The sequence below is a fragment of the Vigna umbellata genome, chromosome 9, assembly GCF_029865625.1.
Source record: "Vigna umbellata cultivar VRB3 chromosome 9, Vumbellata_1.0, whole genome shotgun sequence".
Taxonomy (NCBI): domain Eukaryota; kingdom Viridiplantae; phylum Streptophyta; class Magnoliopsida; order Fabales; family Fabaceae; genus Vigna; species Vigna umbellata.
Genome location: NC_142173.1, coordinates 13,438,189 through 13,458,694, shown reverse-complemented (window position 1 = coordinate 13,458,694; position 20,506 = coordinate 13,438,189). Strand labels below are relative to the sequence as shown.

Genomic DNA, 20,506 nt, shown 5'->3' with positions numbered 1-20,506 from the left:
ATTTAACTATTTCTTAACTAAACTCATATGCCATTTTTTCTTTTCATTTTATAAACACAAAAACATAAGGACACTGCTTTGTATGCAAGGATTCTCCTTCCGACAATTACATTAAAATCATATCAAACTCACAATTTCAACCTATGACTCTAAAATTGTATCACATTGATATGAGTTCTGCTTAAATGTATTTAAAGTAAAACCGTATCACGATTTTACTGAAAATATAAAAAATATAAACAAATGTATTCGACTAATCAAAGTCGTTTTTGTACGTAACTCATTTATTTACACTAAAGTTATGTTGTACGATTTTACCTTTTTAATAATAAAATTTTTGTTAAAAAATATCAAGTTGTCTTACTTTAAACAACTTACTTAAATTTGTAATTTTTTTAAAAGTTATCCATTTTGATCAATTTAATTATAAATTGTATATATTAGAGTAAAAAAAAACCAAAATTTCATACTATTTTGTTTATTAATGGAAATTAAATGCACATAGACAATAGACAAAAAAGTATACAAATTACAACAATTCTGACACAAGTAAGTAGTTCTTTGTTATCCTTTAGTTATATTTTGAGGAACATTGATTTATTTTTTTCACTACAAATTAACTTAATGGTATTTGCATTGTGTTGTTAACTAATATCTCATCATAGATTTAACTGAATTTACTAATATATTTCTTTCGATCAATATTGTTTTAATTTACAGTGTAGATGAGTACATTAGAGAACATTTACATGTAAATTGTCATGAAAGTTAGTTCATATTTTTATTAGCAACTTGTTTTCCTAAAATAACAACTTAGATCTTTTTTTTAATTAATATAAGAAAATATCTCATATAACTTTACTAAATTATTTAATTTATTTATGAAAATTTAAAAGACTAAAAAAATCATATTTAAGAGAGTATAATTTCATAATTCAATATTTATTTTCTCTTTTTATATTTAAAAGACTACTAATATTTTAATATTTTTACTAAATAGAATGGTACGTGTTATATAAGTACACCTTCATTGTTTGGTTAGACAATCATTTTCCAAAGCTTGTTATACTTTCAACAACTTACTAAAAAATGTTCTATCTTTTATACATTTGACGTTGAAATTTTTTTTCCAGAGCAACTATTTTGACTTCTATTAGAAGTCATAAAGGCTTTTCTTGTTCATCCAGATAGATTTGTCTTCCACAATTTTTTTTATCAATAATTGTTAATATTATGTTAACGGAGAGAGTTGAACTCACAATCTCATCTACTTTTACTTCTAAACCCTTCAAACTAACATTTTATTTTTCAAATGTTAGTGGAAGAGTTAAACTAACAACCTCTTTTATCCTCTCTTCAACTTTTACTATTAAACCAACCTTATAACTTTCATTATTTTTCCACGATAAAAAAATGAATAATTATACATGCCAAATGGACACAAATGCAACACAAGATAAAATAACATACATAATTTGTAATAAAAGGTGGCCAACCATATTAACTTAGTTTGATAAAAATATCAGATGAAACTCCAAGTCTTACATAATGAGTTAAGTGTCAATCACAATAAAGTGATGACAATACACAATGTAATAAATCAATTAATCCAAATGAACATGTGAAAATTTTCAAGACATAGCTAAATCTATTTTCTAATGATAATTTTTATTTTTATAGAATGCTTTTTGACGACATTTCAGAGACTGAATTCATAATGGTACTATGATTTATGACCAAACTCACTTGACTTATTTTGAGTCTTCTCTCGGTGATTTAAGGCTTGACTTACAATAAATTGACCTTGTGCTTTAACCTGAATTGCTTTAGAAAACATCATACAAAAGGATAATAAACACCTTTGCAAAATTTATGAAGAAATTTATAACAACATTAAATGAATTTTAACCTACAACATGCAAGGATAATCAATAATGTGCTTCCCATAATCAATTAGGCTTGAACTTTCAATGTTGCAATTGCACTATGAAAACCATGTATCATATCCAATACCCTTAATTTGTGGATGGATAATCGATTCTCATGTACAAATGTTAAGAACTAACCAATATTCTTGAAATCAAGTCCACCATTGAAACGTCCTAACCTAACACCACCAAACCACCTCCATCAACACCTTTCTTTAGCTTCCAACAACACCACTAGCAATCACCATTTCACAATCCACGAATACATTTTACTCAGGTCACACCATGCACACAACTACGAAGTAAGAAGGATGAATGAGTCAATGTGAAGTCAAAATGATGAACTCACAAAATTTTAGTGTCATGTTCAACTAAAAAAAAGTATTATTGATAGTGAAAATTTGTCAAAAAAACGTAAAAAATCTATGGGTAAATAATTTTTTCAATAGTACAAAATCAGTCAGTAAAAATACAGTTGATAATATTTATTAATCAAATTTGATTTTTGCTAATAATTACCTGTGAATATTCATAGATACAATGCAATGCATATTTCAAGTCCAATGGGTTATGTTCTTTATACTCAGACAAACCTGTCAATATTTGAATATTATATTTTTTAGATAAACAAAAAATATAATGACAATTATATATGCACAACGTCCAGACAAAATTTTCACATAAAATCTTACCAACAAATAATTTCATCGATAAATTAAATAATAATATCTGTCAATAATTCCTTCATAATTTATCATTATGAATAGATATAATTTCGTTGATGAAAGCCTGAAGTTTTCTTGTACAAACCTTCTTATGATCAAGGAATTTCTGACCTCTCACTATTATTTAAGAATCTTTATAATAATGCATATGCATATGAAAAAAATAAGGATAATTTGAAAACTATACTTTCGTTGTGTTTCTCTTCTAACTTGTGAAGGACCAAATTTAACATTTTCCTACAAATAAGCATTCTTATTTCCTATAGATCATGAGATCCAAACAATTGTGACACCTTCATCAAATAAGTTTTCACCAATAACACTCAGCTTAAAACAAACATATTGTTAGATATCTCCAAAAAATTTACTAATTGGTTAAGTTATTACAAGACATACCTAGTTGTCTCGTAAGAATGAAATTTGCCACAAATTTCCAGTACTCACGTCTTGGCCTTTGGGAAAATAGAGCAATGCCAAAATAATAATCGAGAAAAAAAAAGCAAATAATGTATGGGTCCAAATAAAAGAACCAAGAGAGTTACTCCCTCCACCACCACTCACTGCCTCTATATCTTTCCATTCCTATTTTGTCCTTCGATAATATTTAAATGGATATGAATATACGTTGGATTCTTAAATGGATGTCATGAACGGATATCGACATCCGTTGAAGAACAAACAAATGTCAATATCCATTTAAGAAAGAGTTTGGGCGGAGCCTTGTATAATTGGAACTATTCTGAATTTTTCTCCAACAACAATTCCTGACATCGAGTCCACCCAAAATAATCTTGTAAGTGACACACGTATACAAAGTTTGATGGCATGTAGGGTCACATAAACTGAATTTAGAATCTCCGTGCAACCTAAAATCAATTTGTATGTTTAACTTTTATCTGATCTATTCTTTAAAAGGTAAATGTTTTACAAGTTTATTTTGTTTGTGAAAAAAGTTCAGTTTTTTTCCCTCAAAGAATATAAAAAATCTATCTACAAGAAATTTGAGTTGAAAGTAAATAGAGGGAACAAAGAGGGTACCTTGGAAAGGAGGATTTTAGTTCCGGGTCGCTTGTCATCCCAGCTGAAGGAGAAACCATCATCATCAACACCTAAAATGTGGTCATTGGATCGAATATATTGCATTTATGAGCTAGTTCCTGAGGCTTTATAAATCCATGATGCACTCCACAGAAGTTCATCCTATTTATTTAGCATTTACAACAAAAACAAGTCCAATCAGAAACCATGTATTCGTGCCACATGTTTCATTGTTACAAATATAATTAAGTTTTTGAAGTTATGTGTGCCTTACATGGTATCCAGAGTAAGAGCAGTAGAATGGACATGTAACAGAACCAAGAGAATCACAGTAAGAACCCCTGTAACGGTTTGCAAAATTGAATACCTGAAAAGAAACATTCAGATTGATTAATCAGACAATTAACATACAGAACACTTTAGCTAGCAAGAAATAAAAATGGAGGAACAATTTTTTATATTTATTAATTACGTTTATGGCTGCTTGAAGCAATTTGGAGGAATACGCTGGATCTGAATCTCCGAATACTATCGAAGAAGCTGCAAGTGTAGCTGCTGTCTCTAGCGTTTTCAATCTGGTCCATCATTGAGCTTTCAAATTCAATCACACTTCATGCTAACAATGTTGTAGTAAAGGCCATTAGCAACCCAAACTTAACGTTGTCTCCAGTACCATAATAGCCACCTACTAGGTTTACCTGAATTACAACATTAATCATGATTAAACTCTTAGTGAGCAAAACTATAAGACAGTTTAGTTCATGTGGAGTCACATACATTTAAAATAGATAGATAGAAAGATAAAGAGATGGATAGAGGGGATGTGGATGAAATTTGAGCAAAATTAAAAATAAATTAATTTGGTTAAATAGGGGAATGAGATAATTAAGCAATGGTGGGGGTTCTGTACGCAAAGAAAAGAAAAGAAGAAGGGAGAAACTAGTTTGTGTGCAATCGGAAAAAGATAAAAGTAAATGGGTGTACGGAGATTTAGAGTTTTAAAAAAGAAAAATAAAATTAAATAATAAAATTTAAATTAATATAAGATAATTTTAGAATAAAAGAAACAGTGAAGAAGGGTAGGAATCACTTGGGTTGTGGAGGGAGCAACTCTGAAGAACCAAAAGTGATGATGCATAGCATGGGCCCATTGAAAGAAAGTGTTTTCCCTCATTACTTTTTACGTGATATGAAACTGCGTTTTCATTCGGAGCCTCCATTCAAAAGCCTAAATTTGAAATTCAGTGCAATAGAAATTCTATGCAAACCTTTTCTGTGGGCTTAAAATGAAAAACAAATGTTTAGTTTGGATTCATTTTAAGGAATTGATTGTTATGTGGGCTTTTACACTTTTTATGTAAAAAAAAAAAAAAAAAACTTAGAAAAATGAGCTAAACTAACGTGTAAGGGAATTCCATTTATGAAACTGAGTAATTGGGTATAGAAAGATTATTTTGGATTTGTGTGTATTGGGGTTTCAGCACAAGATGTCTCTCCGAATAAAGGCAGTGGTAGATAAGTTTGTCCAAGAGTTGCAAGAATCGTTGGATGCTGATATTAAGGATAGGATCATGAAGGATAGAGAGATGCAGAGTTACATTGAAGAGCGTGAACGTGAGGTTTCGGAACGTGAGGCTGCTTGGAAGGCTGATCTTTCTCGTCGTGAGGTATCTACTGATTATCCATTTCTTTCAAATTTGTAATCTTTTTAATTTTTCTTACTTTAATGTGCTATCTCCTAGTTGGATAAGACTATTGTTGTTGTAACAGAGGTTGTGAAATTTGAGAGTCTGTGTGCTTGTTGGTTTTTCTGTGTGAGGGTCTCAAACACACGTTCATTTCAAAGATACAATTTGTTACTTCTCAGTAACTGAAGCTTTGGAACGTCAGCCAACTAAGTGCAACATTTATCCAAATACCTCTTTGTTAATCACGGAGCTTCTCAAATTTTGACCTGTAATGGAACGTTATGTTCTTCTAAAAGATAATATTGGAAAGACCTATTAACAAAATACTCTTTTAACACATCAATAGTTTAACATTTTAGCTTCATAATTAAGAAAAATAAAAAATCAAAATAATAAAAGTTTGATAATACATTAGTACCAAATAAGATAAACCACATAAACGATGAAATCATATATAACTTTTTAAAAACTCAACTTATTAAAGTGATAACATTTTAAAAGGGAGTTAATTTCTTCAAATAATTTGATTTTCCAGTAAAACATTTTGTGGGGTCAACGAGGGCAAAAATTACATATGATTTCAAACTCACTTCTTGATTTCAGAGTTTTCTCAAGTTTAGTATGTTTTTTAATGGATAATTAACTCGTTTGGCCTACTTGGAATCATAAAAGTTTAAGAGTTTACTTAAAAGTTTGACAACCATGGTTGTAATGTGCATTCTACATTTCCTTTCACATAGACTGAGTAACTCCGATACCATTTTGAGAAAGTGAAATTTAACTCTAACTTAAACTCACACGACTGCATGGGATTAAACTTGAGTAGATAGGCTGTAAATGACTTTAATACTCTATCTTAAAAAAGTAGAATTTAAGTGTAGCTCAATTTCACAAAACTACTTTAGTAAAATAGGTTTCCATCTAGTTATAAATCAGAATTTGGTTATATTTCTAATCCATGTGGGATATCCAACATATACATGATGAATAACTATAGACTTCCTCTCAACTTTTGTTTCTCGTTCACGTGAGGACTGACTACAAAGGTGGGCATTGGAGTAAGTTCATAGGGGCATGGGAAAGGGATGAACTGCATTACAGGGATGTGTCCTACAGCCTGACCTGTGTCATTGGGACACTCCCCATGGCTATGCTTCTGATAATTTTTACATATAATAATTGTCTTTGTTATGCGAACATCTGAGAAAGTTGAACCCAAATTATTTTGTTACTGTTGCTGCAAGATTCTATCAGTACTTTGTAAAGTAATCAATAAAAGATGCCAATGGTTGTAAAATACTGTTTATGGTTGATCATATGAAGTGAAAGAATACTGTTGTTCCTAGTTTAGTTTTATTGGTAAAACTCTGATTAACTTCCTTTTATCAGCTGAGCATGGAAATGGCTGTGCATGAATTATGGCTTATATTTGTAGGTAGGTGGTCTCAATGTCTAAAAATAAACAAAAAATATGGGAATGTTAACTGTGTTCTACACTTCTACGGGGCATTGAAATGGCTTTGCATGAATTATGGTTTAAATTACTAGGTAGTTTTCTATTCGTCTAAAAGTACATAATTTTTTAAACAAGTCTTTCTTAGATATTTGTCTCAGTATTTGTACCCTTTCCTAAATTTCTGCTAGGCTCCACTGGTATTTATATGCAAGATGTGTGATAGCAATGTGGCAATGCCAATTTCACTTGAATTTTGACAGGAATCCTGTTATGTGACATATGGTCACGATGTAGCATTTCATTTTATTTTCCTAATTTCTAAATTGTAACCTTGCGGTACACTGGTGAATATCTCCTCTTATTTTTTTTGTGAATAATTGGCAAAGTGAAATGCAGTAGAATAATTTCAAATTTATATATTGATATTGATGCAATTTCAGTGAACTGCTTCTGAAATTGAAGAAAGGAAGCAAACGGCCTTTAGGCACTTGAAATTATACAAGGAAGTGATTCTTTAACTAAAACAATGTGAGGTTGATTATTTTGAGTATTTTATACCAGATGATGCATTGATATTGTCGAATTTTAGTCTATAATGCTTCTGAAACTGAAGAAAGAAAGCAAAGTGGCTTTTAATCATGAACAGTTTACGGATAAATGATTCTTTATGTATCACACAATCTGAATAAATGAAGCTTTTCATCCCCCAAATTTCTGAGTTTGACACATGATAAACCCCTTAATAGGAGTTATGACTCAACTAATATTTTGGAACAAATTAAATAAAAACAACAATCCCTAAAATTTTAAGCTTGAGAAAACAAATATAACTAAAACTTGTGCTTCATGGTTGCTAGAAGCAGAATAAATAGTGTTAGAATTGCAAAAAGTGGTTAGGCAGTAACTTAATTAGCTGACTTGTAAGGTCTTATATACTATTAGACTTTATCTCTATTTCATTTGAGATCTTCAACGCATTCCTCACATCAAAGAATGAACATTTCAAGTGAAAAATTAAATATTTGTAGGTGAGTCCTATAACAGATAGCATAATAAGCTTGGAATGATTTTGATACCATCTTAAAAAGTGGAGTTATAAATAACTCATCCTCATAGAATTAACTTGTAAAGTAAATTTTACAACTCATTTAATCTTATTTTTAGTCAATGTGAGATCTTTAACAAGTAAATTGACCTTTAAATTAGATCTTGAAATTCCTTTGCCCTAGGAGTCTGCCTTTGTCATATTGTTTTAGTGATTGTTGTTCTTGCAATCAATTCATCAGATGACACCAGAGAAGCCCCTCTGCAAAATGTTTCTTCCTTAGACTAGAGCGTTATATTTTTCAGGCATTTCTACTCTACACCACACTTCTTTTTACGTCTTTAATAATGACTGATAACATGTTTCAGACACCTTCCTGGAACCTAGTTTATGTTTAGTGAAGATATGTGTTATATCATTCAGTGCCTTATCTTACGTTGTGAAAATGTGTGCTACATTATTCGTAAAGCATAAATATTGTTGCATTTGGGAATATGAAACAAAAAAGATTGAAATTGACCGAACATTGTAACAATATTTCTATTTACCAAACAAATTTCCATTTATGACCTTGCAATTAAAGAACAAAAAATCAGACATCCTCACTATCCTTAATTTTTTAATGTTCCAGGCTGAGATTGCCCGACAAGAAGCAAGGCTGAAGATGGAGAGAGACAATCTGGAGAAAGAGAAAAGTGTGTTGATGGGAACTGCGTCAAATCAAGATAACCAAGATGGAGCTCTTGAAATTACTGTAAGTGGTGAAAAATACCGTTGCCTCAGATTTGCCAAGGCAAAAAAATAAGGCTTTGCTGCGGTGACAAAAAGGAAATGTATGATCTTCACTTCTGCACCTCCCCTGGAAAAGGACTAGTGCTGCCGAGGAGCCCACACGAAAAGCCAAGCTCAATTTATGCACCTCTAGGAACAATTATTGAAATCAAAACTGTTCAGTGGTGGTTTACAATTCCTGTTGGGATAGTGTTTTATGACTTGATTAATTATTTTATTGATTTTTTTCTGTGATGATGTTGATGCTTTGCTTTGCTTAAAATAAAATTTTGGCTATATAATTAATTCTCAAAGGATTGTACGCGAGAAGATATTGGTCTGAAGTATCTATTGAGAAAAAATGACAATCAGCCAAGATAATTTTGACAGCAGATTTCATGGTTTCTAAAAAGGATTGCAGAGGAGAAAAAAAAAGACCCTAATGCATACTCTATTTTGATGGTGCGAAAGAAATTTAGAGTACTAAAGAAAGGAAACGAAGGAAATACAAAAGAAAAAAAAAGAGTGAAAAATAAAATTGTTTAGGTGATTTGAAAAATAATAAAAAATAGTTAAAAGAAAAATGATTTTATTTGTTATTAATAATCTTTCTATTATTATTAATACTATTAAATACAAAAATCATAATCAGCTATATATAAAAATAATGCATTTTTTTTACCCCGGGTCCATTATACTTTCAGCACAAATTCATGTCCTTCCACCCCTGCAAACAGTAAATAGGCTAAAGCAAAGTAAACAAAGGTTAAAGGACATTATTAAAAAGACTCTATAATTAATTATGATGCTGAGTGTCACCTATAGCGGCAAAAGGCTAGTTTTGTTTTATTAATTAATTGTAGTTACCGCCCATTCAAATGTTATGCAGAAAAGTCTTGTGTGAAGCAGGCTGCAACTTATCTCTTTTTTCATTGAAAAAGAAAAACAGGGAAAATAGGTAGGATTTTTGCAATTTGAGGGCCCATTGTCGATCACGTTATAACTTCGAAGATGAAAAGAAAGTAAAAGATAGAATAAGTTGAACATTTTTAACTAGATACAAACAAGTATTTCCTTCACTTTCACAGGAACTTTTTGTTTACTTTTTTCCAAAGCCTAAAGTTCTTACAGTTGATTTTATTTTATTTTTCTGTGGAGAATCACAATGGCTGGCCAACTATGTTTTACTACAGACCTTTGAAACAAGTTGCAGATAATTTAAGGTAAGCCTGGGTAACGAGACAACATGGCTAATGATTGTCACTCTCATGCACTTGCTATGGACTCTTTCCTATACGAAATTCTCAGGCAACATGGCAGCAGAAAGATCAGTCAAGTCAGTTTTCTTTTTCCAGATGTTCACCAAATTTCGATATTAATTATTATCCAGTCTGTGAAGACCAATCTTGAAATTCAATGACATCCAGTTCATTCTTGCAAAGACGAACCAAACCAAATTCTGATTCAAAATATTTGGTGTTTTAGTTTGTACAATCACCACATCAATTAAAGGATAATAAGAAAACAAATCCAGTTGCAAAACTAGGATCTGTTTAAACTGGGAATTTTCTTATATTCGATATATGGTGAAAAAGAAATAGAATAGCATCAACCAATAAGAATATCATATGTACAGCTTGGCCTTTTTTTTCTCTATAGTCTATCCTGTTCTAAATCATTCTCTTTCCCCTTTTCTTCAGGCATAATCATATTCCTCCTTTTATTTGTAAAAACTATAGTTGAAACTATGAAATTATTAGAGATTCATTTATCAATGAAACTCAATACAATTATGACGGAAACAGCCCTGAAACTGGAGCTTGTTTAGAATGGTGTTGACAATGGCTTCGGGTGTCAAAGTAGCATCAACTTTAAGTATTCCTTCGCAGTCATCAATCTTTAGCAAATCTAACTGAGATTGCAGAAGTGATGCAGGCATATAATGTTTTCCTTCTGCAGCTCTCGCATTAACTCGAACACTCAGCACTTCAGCAGGAGCATCCAACAGAATGAAGTTAACAGGACTTGCATAAGTTCCCCATTTATAAGCAGGGTAACCTGATCTAAGCATTTCTCTATATTGATTCTTCAAAGCAGAACAACCAAGAATCAGACCCTTTTTGTTATCCAAGTATTCGTTTATGACATCACGCAGTGCTTCAAGCCACGGTATCCTGTCTTCATCTGTGAGTGGGATTCCCATTCGCATCTTTTCTGTTGTATTGGAAGAAATCGGATGAAAACAAAAAAAAATGAGAAAAAAGAAATAAGAAAGCAGAGAGAAACAGTCCTTTTGCAGAAATCATACACACACCTTTGTTTAATTCAGAATGAAAATCATCAGCATCCAGATACTTATACTGCATCTCTTTCTCCAGCCTCCGACCTATTGTTCTGTGAAGACATAACCAATAAAAAATGTTAACCAATCAGCCTGTTCAACAGCTTGAAAATGGTTAAAAGCAATCACTTGCAACAGCAATATTCAACAATGATCATCCTCTTTCTATGTATGTGTATATAAACACTTTCATGTCTTCTGATTAATGGTGGCTGTCACATTCTAATGTCAATTTATTTCTCATCCTCAAAGATTTATAAAAACAAGTGCAAATATACGAAAACACCACCATCATAACAACAATATGTTGAAAAAAGAAAAAGAAGAAGCTTACGTCTTTCCAGCGCCACAGACACCCATGAGAACGATAACTGCACCTGTTTTGGATCACAGATATGAATTCAGTCTGAGCAAATAACAAAGCAAAAAAATTGAAGAAGAGAAAAAAAATGGTGAATCGTTACCATCTTTTGAAGCCATATTGATCTAACTGGGATTGGTAACGAGAAATACGAAAGAATTATTGAGAAGTTATGTGTATATGAAAGAATTGAGACGTGAAAAACAGAGCGAAACTGCAAAAGTTATATAGATATAATATATATGCAGGAAGGTAATTTTGATGAAGGTCGCAATCACATTGAATTCTGAGCGAAGTCACGCGGTTTGTACAAAATTTTAATAATATTAGAAAAAAAGATTAAGGTGTTAGAATTTGGAAGGTTGTATGTGTTGTTGAAGTGAGATGTGGAGAGTGCGTAGGATCCGAGTCATTGCGTTGCCTCGTCTCAATCCAAAGTACCTGCAACTCACTTTCTTACCAATCTCTCTTAAAACTCGGTCTGCCCTCATTTTGACAAAAACCAAATCAAACTTCTCATTTTCTGTGTTTCTCTTATCTCTTTTCCCATTGACCACTCAATAACATGACGTGTCCACTTTTTTATAACAAACAAATAAATAAAAAGATCACTGTTATAATAATTATTAGATTTAAATAAATTATTACTTTTAGTAACAAAATTGCAGATTTAGAATAAATATTTTCTTTCTATTTTTATATATTATTAATAATTAATATAATTAATACGTCTTTAGTTTAATTATAGTAATTATCATCCGTGTTTATTAGAGATAATATTAATGTTGATATGTGATTAATATTAAAGAAACACTAAAAGAATTTTAAATTTATAAAATAAAAATAAATAATAAAAATTTAATTGTATATTAACATCAATTCTCTTCTTTAATAAATACATCATAAAGTTAAAACTAAACATGTATTTAATTATCTCAAAATTTAATAAAATTGAAATAAAATTAATAAAATTGAAATTATTATAATAAGAATGTACTTTTATTATATCATGTCAATATATATCGTACTGAATTAACTATCTAGGGAAAGTAAAATAGTAATAATTTGTATAAAAAAATAATCCTTTACAAATATTAAGATATATATCAATAACGATTATTAACTTAATCAAACTAATAACTCTTTGCAACTACATAGAGTACTTTACCAATAAAAATTAGCCTTAAATGTTACATTTTACTATTCGATTCTCATATATATATATATATATATATATATATGGGGTTTGCTAACGCGCGTACGCCTGTTTTTCAGTTGGTACATTTTAGCAATGTGTACCGGGTTTTAGTAGACAAAAATATCCTTATATATCATGGATTCTAAGTTTTAAGGTTAAGGGTATTTTAATAATTTTCATTCTCAAAACTAAAAAAGGAAAAAAAGAAATCCCCCAAACCCTTACTCACCTCTCTCATTCCTGTCAACTCTTTCTCTTTTCTCTTTCTCAGTCCAATCTTTTCTCTGTCATCCCTACTGTAGCCCCAATTGAAAAAATCAGAAACACTTGCTGTTAAACAATCTTACAAAAAAATGATTTTATAATGAGTTTTCATCTTATAATTTTTGTCTTATCTAATTTTATCCAATTTTCACAAGCATAAAGGAATTGATAATTGACCTGGAAAAAATCAGAAATACTCGCTGTTAAACAATTTCTTACAAAAAATGATTTTATAATGAGTTTTTTTTTATAATTTTTGTCTAATCTAATTTTATCTAATTTTCACAAGCATAATGACATCAAAGGAATTGATAATTGGCCTGGAAAAAAATTAGAAACACTCAGTTGTTAAACAATTTCTTACAAAAAATGACTTTATAATAAGTTTTCATTTTATAATTTTTGTCGTATATAATTTTATCTAATTTTCACAAGCATAATGACATCCGAAAGAATTGGTAATTGGCCTGGAGGGTTTTTTTAGAGATGATGATTCAACAAATACTGTAACACCCCGAATCTTTGGCGCTACATCGACTAAATTTTTCCGTAAAAATAAATGTAGAAATTTTGAAATTTTAAACTTCAACATAGACATCAAATAGTACATTATTTATTACAATCGATTCTTCCGAAAATAAAATGTCAACATAGTCAGGATCGAAATAAATTTTTTTTTTTTTAAAACACTAAAAATTGCAATCCCAAGTCTTCTATCCCATCTCTCTTTCGACCTTTATGCATGTTCAAAAGCGTCAGCCATCGCATCTGTAATAACATCTGCTCCCGTATAACATCACGCATTATACGATCATCGCATTCACATGCACACACAAGCAAGGGTGAGCTAACAATTCAATACAATAACCATACCCCGATACCAAACCATACTATACTCACTTTACCAGATGAAATTACATAAACAAATATGAGTTACACACACTAAACCACATTGCATATATATATCAAACACCAAATCAGAATGCATACACCAATATGCATCAATGCATACACCAATATGCATCAAACACCAAATCAGAATGCATACACCAATATGCATCATGCATACACCAATATGCATCATGCATACACCAATATGCATCGAACACCAAATCAGAATGCATACACCAATATGCATCACGTCCATCAATCCCAAAAGTCATACAAATTGACTATATCACATACATTCACATACTTTCCACATAAATCACATTATTATAATTCACAATCATGTTCAGATGCATAAATTCAAATCTAATAAAATCCAATTATTTCAGAAATCATACAAACTGAATATAGTCCAACAAGATATATTACACAATAATTTAACAGTCCAAAATCTGTTCAATAGGATTTAAGTTAAAAACTTGTCGAGTAGACTTCTAGGAAAGAGAGGTGCGTCACAATGGACAACTTAAGTACCAAGTCTTTCCTTAGCCAAAGTGTTCCTCAAATAGTTTTTAACAAATTTCTTATTTACAGATTTAAAACAACAGCATATAATATTAACACCGAAATTTAATATAGATATCAAAAAATAGAAATTTAAGCAATATTGAGATCTCTGAGAAGATACGAAATTAATATCTATAAATCTGTAACTCCGATTTCAAATCTGAATGGTCACAATAATTCACTATTTGTTATAAACTATATATTAAAATTTCAGGTTGATCCAACGGTTAACTAGATAGATATTGAGGTTTTACCGAGGTAACTTAGGTGCAGAATTTTAAGTGGTTTTCAATTATACTCAAAATGCGGAACTAATTTCCCTAAGCACAAACATTTAATTACAAATCTGAACGGTCAAAATGACTTAATATGTCTTATGAATTACATACTAAATTTTGGGCTCAATCTAACGGTAAATAAAATATATATGAAATGTTTACCATAATAACTTAAGAACAGAAATATAGTGTTCATCAGATTTTTCAAAACTTAAAAATTATTTTCTCCAAACATAGACTTTCAATTTATAATCCGATCGGTCAAAGTGTATTAATATATCTTAGGAATCATATATAAAATTTTCAAGTTGATCTAACGGTCAAATAAGTCGTAATATATATTTTACCGAGATGACTCAGTAATAGATCTACAGGGGTAATTAATTTACTCAAACATGCAGGATTTATTTCTCTAAGTACAGACTTCTAATTACAAATCCCAACGGTCAAAGTGAAGAAATAGGTCTTAAGATTCATATATTAAAATTTTAGCTAAATCCAACGGTCAAAATAATTAAAAGAAAATTTTTACCATACTAACTTGAAAATAAGAAAATTATAATCATGAAAACTAAATTTATATAAGTGAATAGATAACTACCATTACCAAAATTTTAACATACTCATAACTCATATTCATTATCATAACATGGATAAAAATCATATACAAGAAAGATTAGCTCCCCTTACCTCTATTCCAGGCTTAATGTCCTGCTCCGAATTTGTTTCCCCGAAACCCTTCAGAACTTCTACTCTTCTTGCAACTAAAAATTTCTCCCTAACTCTATCTTCTCTATTTCTCAAGCTCTCACTAGATTCCTCTTTTCTTGGTGCAAAATACCCTTCCCTCCCATGGCTATTTATAGTAAAAAAAATTTACTATTCATTAATATTTTAATATTATTTATTATTTTAATATTATTTAAAAATAATATTTCAATCATTTTCTCACCAAATCTGATCCTAATTTCTACCTACTACTTTCTTCCATGCTAAGGAATCTTAATGCTGAAAATTTATTTTTACTATTTACTTTTTACTATTTACTATTTACCTTTTACTATTCAATTTAAAAAAAATTTACTAAATAAGTTACCAAAAATTTGAACCTCTCCTTCTAAAATTACTATAATTTTATATCCAAAATTTACATTTTTCTATCCACTACAATTATTATTACTAATAAAATGCTGAAATTTATTAAAATATATATTTATGTATATATATATATATATATTTTTTTTTTTTGGGTCTTACAAATACAGATGATGAAATTAGAGAGGTTAGTGAAGATGGTGAAATTGAAGAGATCTTGAATGAACCTTTGCCTTCAAGGTGAATATGTCAATGACTCAACTCTTTACAAAGGAAAATTTTTTAAAGGCATGTGTTTCTGATTTTTTTCAATTGGGGCTACAGTAGGGATGACAGAGAAAATGTTGGAGTGAGAGAGATGAAAGAGAAAGGATTGAAAGGAATGAGAGAGGTGAGTAAGGGTTTGGGGGGTTTCTTTTTTTTTTTTTTAAGTTTTGAGAATGAAAATTATTAAAATACCCTTAACCTTAAAACTTAGAATCCATGATATATAAGGATATTTTTGTCTATTAAAACCCGGTACACATTGCTAAAATGTACCAACTGAAAAACAGGCGTACGCGCGTTAGCAAACCCCTATATATATATATATATATTATCACATTTCTTTACATGTTTTTATATATTTTAAAAAAATTCCATCTTTTTAATAATAAATCTTTTGGTTTTGCATAAAAAGAATGTTGTAAAAATTCCGTGGAGAGATGTCCATATTTTTGGGACACAATTGACACTTAATAATTTAATAAAATGTTTTGTATAAAAGATTGTAATAAAATAGAAGAGGCACACTCATCCACTTTGTGAGATATTTAATAAATCACTTATACAAGGAGTTAGAAAATAATTTGAAAGTATTTTATTTAAAGATGATATTTGATTATTTTATTTATAAAAAATTTAATTTAATGTTAATTAAGTTTCATTTTATAAAAATTATTATTTAAAAAAAATTCAAAAGTTTCATGTGTGTGTTTTATCTCTAATTTTTTGAGTATATTTTTTATCTCTAGACTAACAATGAGTTTATGAAGATATCTATATTTATGATTTATTAGAATTTAAAATAGAATAATTTTTTTTTTGGAATTAGCTTAGTATTTTAAAGCACGAATAGTTCTAGGATTTTATGTATGTGATTCAAAATGGATTAAAGTAAATTTTTATTTAGTTATAATTATTATGATATGTTTAGATATATGATTTGATATTTGTGTAGGTAATTAGAGTATTCTATAAACACTAAAACTATAGGAGCAGATTTCAGTTAGGAGTTTTATATCAAGTTAGAGAAGTTATTGTTATTTTATATTTGTTTATGCTTTAATTGATTTGTATAATGATTTTTGACTAATTATATGATAATTGATCTATAACTTTTGATTGAGCAATTATTACTTGTATTATGAATTATTTAAATATTTTCGAGTGTGAAGAATATATAAGAAAATTTAGGATAGATATACAAGTTTGAATTAATTAAAAAGTTTTGCATAAGTAGTACATGATTACTGAGGGGTAAGTAAATTGTGTGAAAAACTAATAGTAAAATAAAAAACAAAATTAGGTGATAAAATATATGAAATAATGATAATTAGAAACATGGTGTCTCGTTAACTAAACCTAGTAATAATTAAACCTTTGAAATTATTTCATTAATCTTTCTTTTATTTAAAGTTTGTTTTTTTCTGAATACAGCATATTTAATGAGTTTGCATCTTTCCTTGTAAATAATGTTTTAGTCCTGAAATGGTAATGATTAAACAAATTTAATTGAATTTTTAAAATGTATAGAATATATAATCCCATTGGATTGGGCCCTTTACCCATCTTGATTTATAAAAATCAAGTTCTTATTAGTTTTCAATGTTTAATTTATATATATAAATATTATGTCTAATTGTTGTACTTATTAATTGCACTTTTGTTGTGCCAGATGAGTATTAAAACTTGAGATGATAAATTCATTTATTAAATATTTTATTTCAATTACTTACATTTATTTCTTTGTCTAATTGTTGTACTTATTAATTGCACTTTTGTTTTTTGTTGTGCCAGATCAGTATTAAAACTTGAGGTGATAAATTCATTAATATTTTATTTCAATTACTTACATTTATTTCTTTATTTCTTTAATTACATAGAAAATATTTATGATTTATATATCTTTATTACATACTTTAACTAATAATTCTTTTTTATATTTCGAATATAAAGCCATATAATTATACACTCGTATAATTAAAATGAAAATTATCTAATAAATATATTTATCACCACAATTTTTATTATTTTTCTTTCCATAATGTAATATTCAAATAGAATATTTCGTACTTTTAAATTCAGTTTTACAAATTTAATATATAATAAATGCAACTTTTACTATTAAAGATTTAGCAATTAACATTCAGTATGTGGTATATTTAATATTTATTATTTAGTAATTAAATTTTAATAATTTTCTTTTAATATTTATTATTTCATTATTAGTAATTAATATGTATTTTTAATCATTTTTAAGTCTTTTTTATGCAGATTTGTCTTGGTTCTTTAGTTAATTTTTAACTCAATTAAGTCTCTATTTATGCAAAATTGATTCAATTGAACCCTTGCAATTAATTTGAATAAATGGCGTTAAATTTTCAGTCACGTGGCATGCTAAGTTTGCAAATGTTAACCATGTGGCACATTGAAGGTCGCATTACATGGATGTGTAATTTCAAAATGAAAAAGAAATGAGATTTCATTAAATCCCTAAAATATGAACATTCAAAAATCCCTAATTAAAACAGGTGCCTAAGTTGTTCTTGTGCGATGCGGGTGGCTAGGTAGTGAATGTATTTCTTCTTCTTCAAACAGGATGTCAAACGACCATTCATGTTATTCTTTGACATATAATGTGTTGCGGAAGGAAAACCCAAATGTCTGCTTTCGTGATGGTGGAGGATCTAGGAGTTTGGATGTTTCACCAATTTGCCACTATGGATAGAAATGTGTGTTGAGAATTGCTAAAACGATGAAGAATTGAGACAAACAATTTTAGGGATGCTTTAAGTATAAGGTAAGATACATTTCATCAATGTAATTTGTGGTACTGTTTTTTAGAAGACTCTATTGTGTTTGATTGTTGTATTTACATAATGGTACTCAAGACGTTGGTTGCAACTACTTTAGATGGTCCATTGATGTTGGGTTTAACGAAAGGGGTACCTACTTCAAGTGCGAAGGAAAGAAAGATACTTTGGTGAACAGTGAAGAAAGGGAGGCTGATAGGAAAATGATAGTTAATTTAGAGAAATTTGTCATGATTGTTCAAAAGTGGATAAAGGTGTTGATATGAGTGGTTTTTGTTTTATGTGTAATAAACATAATTTTAGTTTCAATGTTGATCAGAATTGGATGATGTGTTGTACCTTTGTTTTGTTTTAATGAATTGAAAACTTCTTTTAGAATTATGGATGTTGAATAAATGATAAATTCAGGATTATGTGTTTATGACTGAGTGATTGAATTCTGGTTACTGAAATGGACATGTCTTACATATGTTATTGATACAAAAAGTTTTAATCAAAGACATACATAAGGATAACCAAAAGTATGGAAATGGAGATGTTTTAGATATGTTACTGATACCAAACCTTAAAATCAAAGACATACATAAGGACGTACATAATTTTTTTTTTCTGACATAGCACAAATTCCATTTTAAATTACCAAGATAGCATATTGTGCAATAATTTACACAATGGAAATTTTTTTGAAGATATCAATGGCCTAACATCATCATTGGTGCAAGGAACACACCTAATAACATTGAACTGACTCACTTATATAAAAAAATTAAATTTTTTTACAAAAACATATCAAAAACCATCATGGATTGCAGTTAGGGAGTCACGTTGAACTTTATGTAATTATTAAACATAGCAAAATCTATTTAGTCCTGAAATGGTAATGATTAAACAAATTTAAATTGAATTTTTAAAAAGTAGTGAATATATTGAGATGGGATTTTACCCATCTTGATGTATAAAAATCAAGTTATTATTAGTTTTCAAATGTTTAATTTATATATAAAAATATTTATTATCTATGTCTAATTGTTGTACTTATTAATTGCACTTTTGTTGTGCCAGATGAGTATTAAAACTTGAGATGATAAATTCATTTATTAAATATTTTATTTCAATTACTTCATTTATTTCTTCAGTTACATAAAAAATATTTATGATTTATATATCTTTATTACATACTTTAACTAATAATTCTTTTTTATATTTCGAATATAAAGCCATATAATTATACACAATTTTTATTATTTTTCATTCCATAATGTAATATTCAAATAAAATATTTCAATTTTATAATTTGGATTAAATATGTTTTTAGTCTCTTAACTATCAAACATTTTTTAGTTTAGTCTATCTTCCAAATTTTGCTTCATTTTCATCTTTCTCTTTAATGAAATTGTCAGATTTAGTTCTCGAACACTAACGACATTAATTTTTGAGTGATCTGGCTAACGGTGTGCCACATTTCATGCCATGTGTACACTTAAAAATTGAAAATTTTGTTCACCCATAGATTAGGGATTATTCACGGCAAGGAAAATTAGGGTTCTTTACAAAATCTTCAATCCAATTAATGAAATCGCGATTAGGATTATTTTCTTCCATCAAATTGTGGTTGGGGTGCTTAGTGTGGTTGTGGTGCATTGTGTGGTTGGGATGCTTCGCTGGTTGCAGTGTTTCGTGTGGTTGTGGTGCTTATTTTGGTTGTCGTGAAAGAAGTCTTCAACGAGATTATTGAAAGAAACGCATAAGCTTCATTCGTGAAGAATATTAATACTAATGCTTATAGTTG

General features: G+C 29.1%; 2 protein-coding genes and 1 long non-coding RNA gene across 5 annotated transcripts; 1 reads left to right on the top strand and 2 right to left on the bottom strand.

Annotated features, from left to right (window-relative positions):
- Positions 1-1,925: 1,925 nt before the first annotated feature.
- Positions 1,926-4,597, bottom strand: LOC148192636 (uncharacterized). 3 transcript variants are annotated; one of them, XR_015781849.1, is made up of 6 exons: positions 4,469-4,597; positions 4,164-4,389; positions 3,966-4,058; positions 3,692-3,853; positions 2,448-2,521; positions 1,926-2,223 (listed from the first exon to the last, which is right to left on the bottom strand). It is a non-coding gene; the product is annotated as an uncharacterized LOC148192636 (long non-coding RNA). The 3 variants fall into 3 exon arrangements; XR_015781847.1 differs by having other exon boundaries at positions 4,164-4,590; XR_015781848.1 differs by lacking the exons at positions 2,448-2,521; positions 4,469-4,597 and having other exon boundaries at positions 4,164-4,439.
- Positions 4,598-4,773: 176 nt separating this feature from the next.
- Positions 4,774-8,906, top strand: LOC124827589 (uncharacterized). Its single transcript, XM_047300676.2, has 2 exons — positions 4,774-5,358; positions 8,512-8,906. The coding sequence occupies exons 1-2, from the start codon at positions 5,179-5,181 to the stop codon at positions 8,683-8,685; spliced, it is 354 nt and encodes a 117-aa protein (XP_047156632.1). The 5' UTR covers positions 4,774-5,178; the 3' UTR covers positions 8,686-8,906.
- Positions 8,907-10,157: 1,251 nt separating this feature from the next.
- Positions 10,158-11,767, bottom strand: LOC124827588 (gluconokinase). The gene is made up of 4 exons (XM_047300675.2): positions 11,457-11,767; positions 11,327-11,369; positions 10,966-11,045; positions 10,158-10,865 (listed from the first exon to the last, which is right to left on the bottom strand). Exons 1-4 carry the CDS (start codon positions 11,470-11,472, stop codon positions 10,423-10,425), a joined length of 582 nt encoding a protein of 193 aa, XP_047156631.1. The 5' UTR covers positions 11,473-11,767; the 3' UTR covers positions 10,158-10,422.
- Positions 11,768-20,506: the final 8,739 nt, after the last annotated feature.

Excerpts from the sequence above, each read along its gene's own strand:
- LOC124827589 (XM_047300676.2), top strand. The coding sequence starts at position 5,179 with ATGTCTCTCCGAATAAAGGCAGTGGTAGATAAGTTTGTCCAAGAGTTG. Across the intron at positions 5,359-8,511 it reads CTGATCTTTCTCGTCGTGAG|GCTGAGATTGCCCGACAAGA; the intron begins GTATCTACTGAT and ends TTAATGTTCCAG.
- LOC124827588 (XM_047300675.2), bottom strand. Across the intron at positions 11,046-11,326 it reads GTCTGTGGCGCTGGAAAGAC|AACAATAGGTCGGAGGCTGG; the intron begins GTAAGCTTCTTC and ends ATGTCTTCACAG. Across the intron at positions 10,866-10,965 it reads TCATTCTGAATTAAACAAAG|AAAAGATGCGAATGGGAATC; the intron begins GTGTGTGTATGA and ends CCAATACAACAG.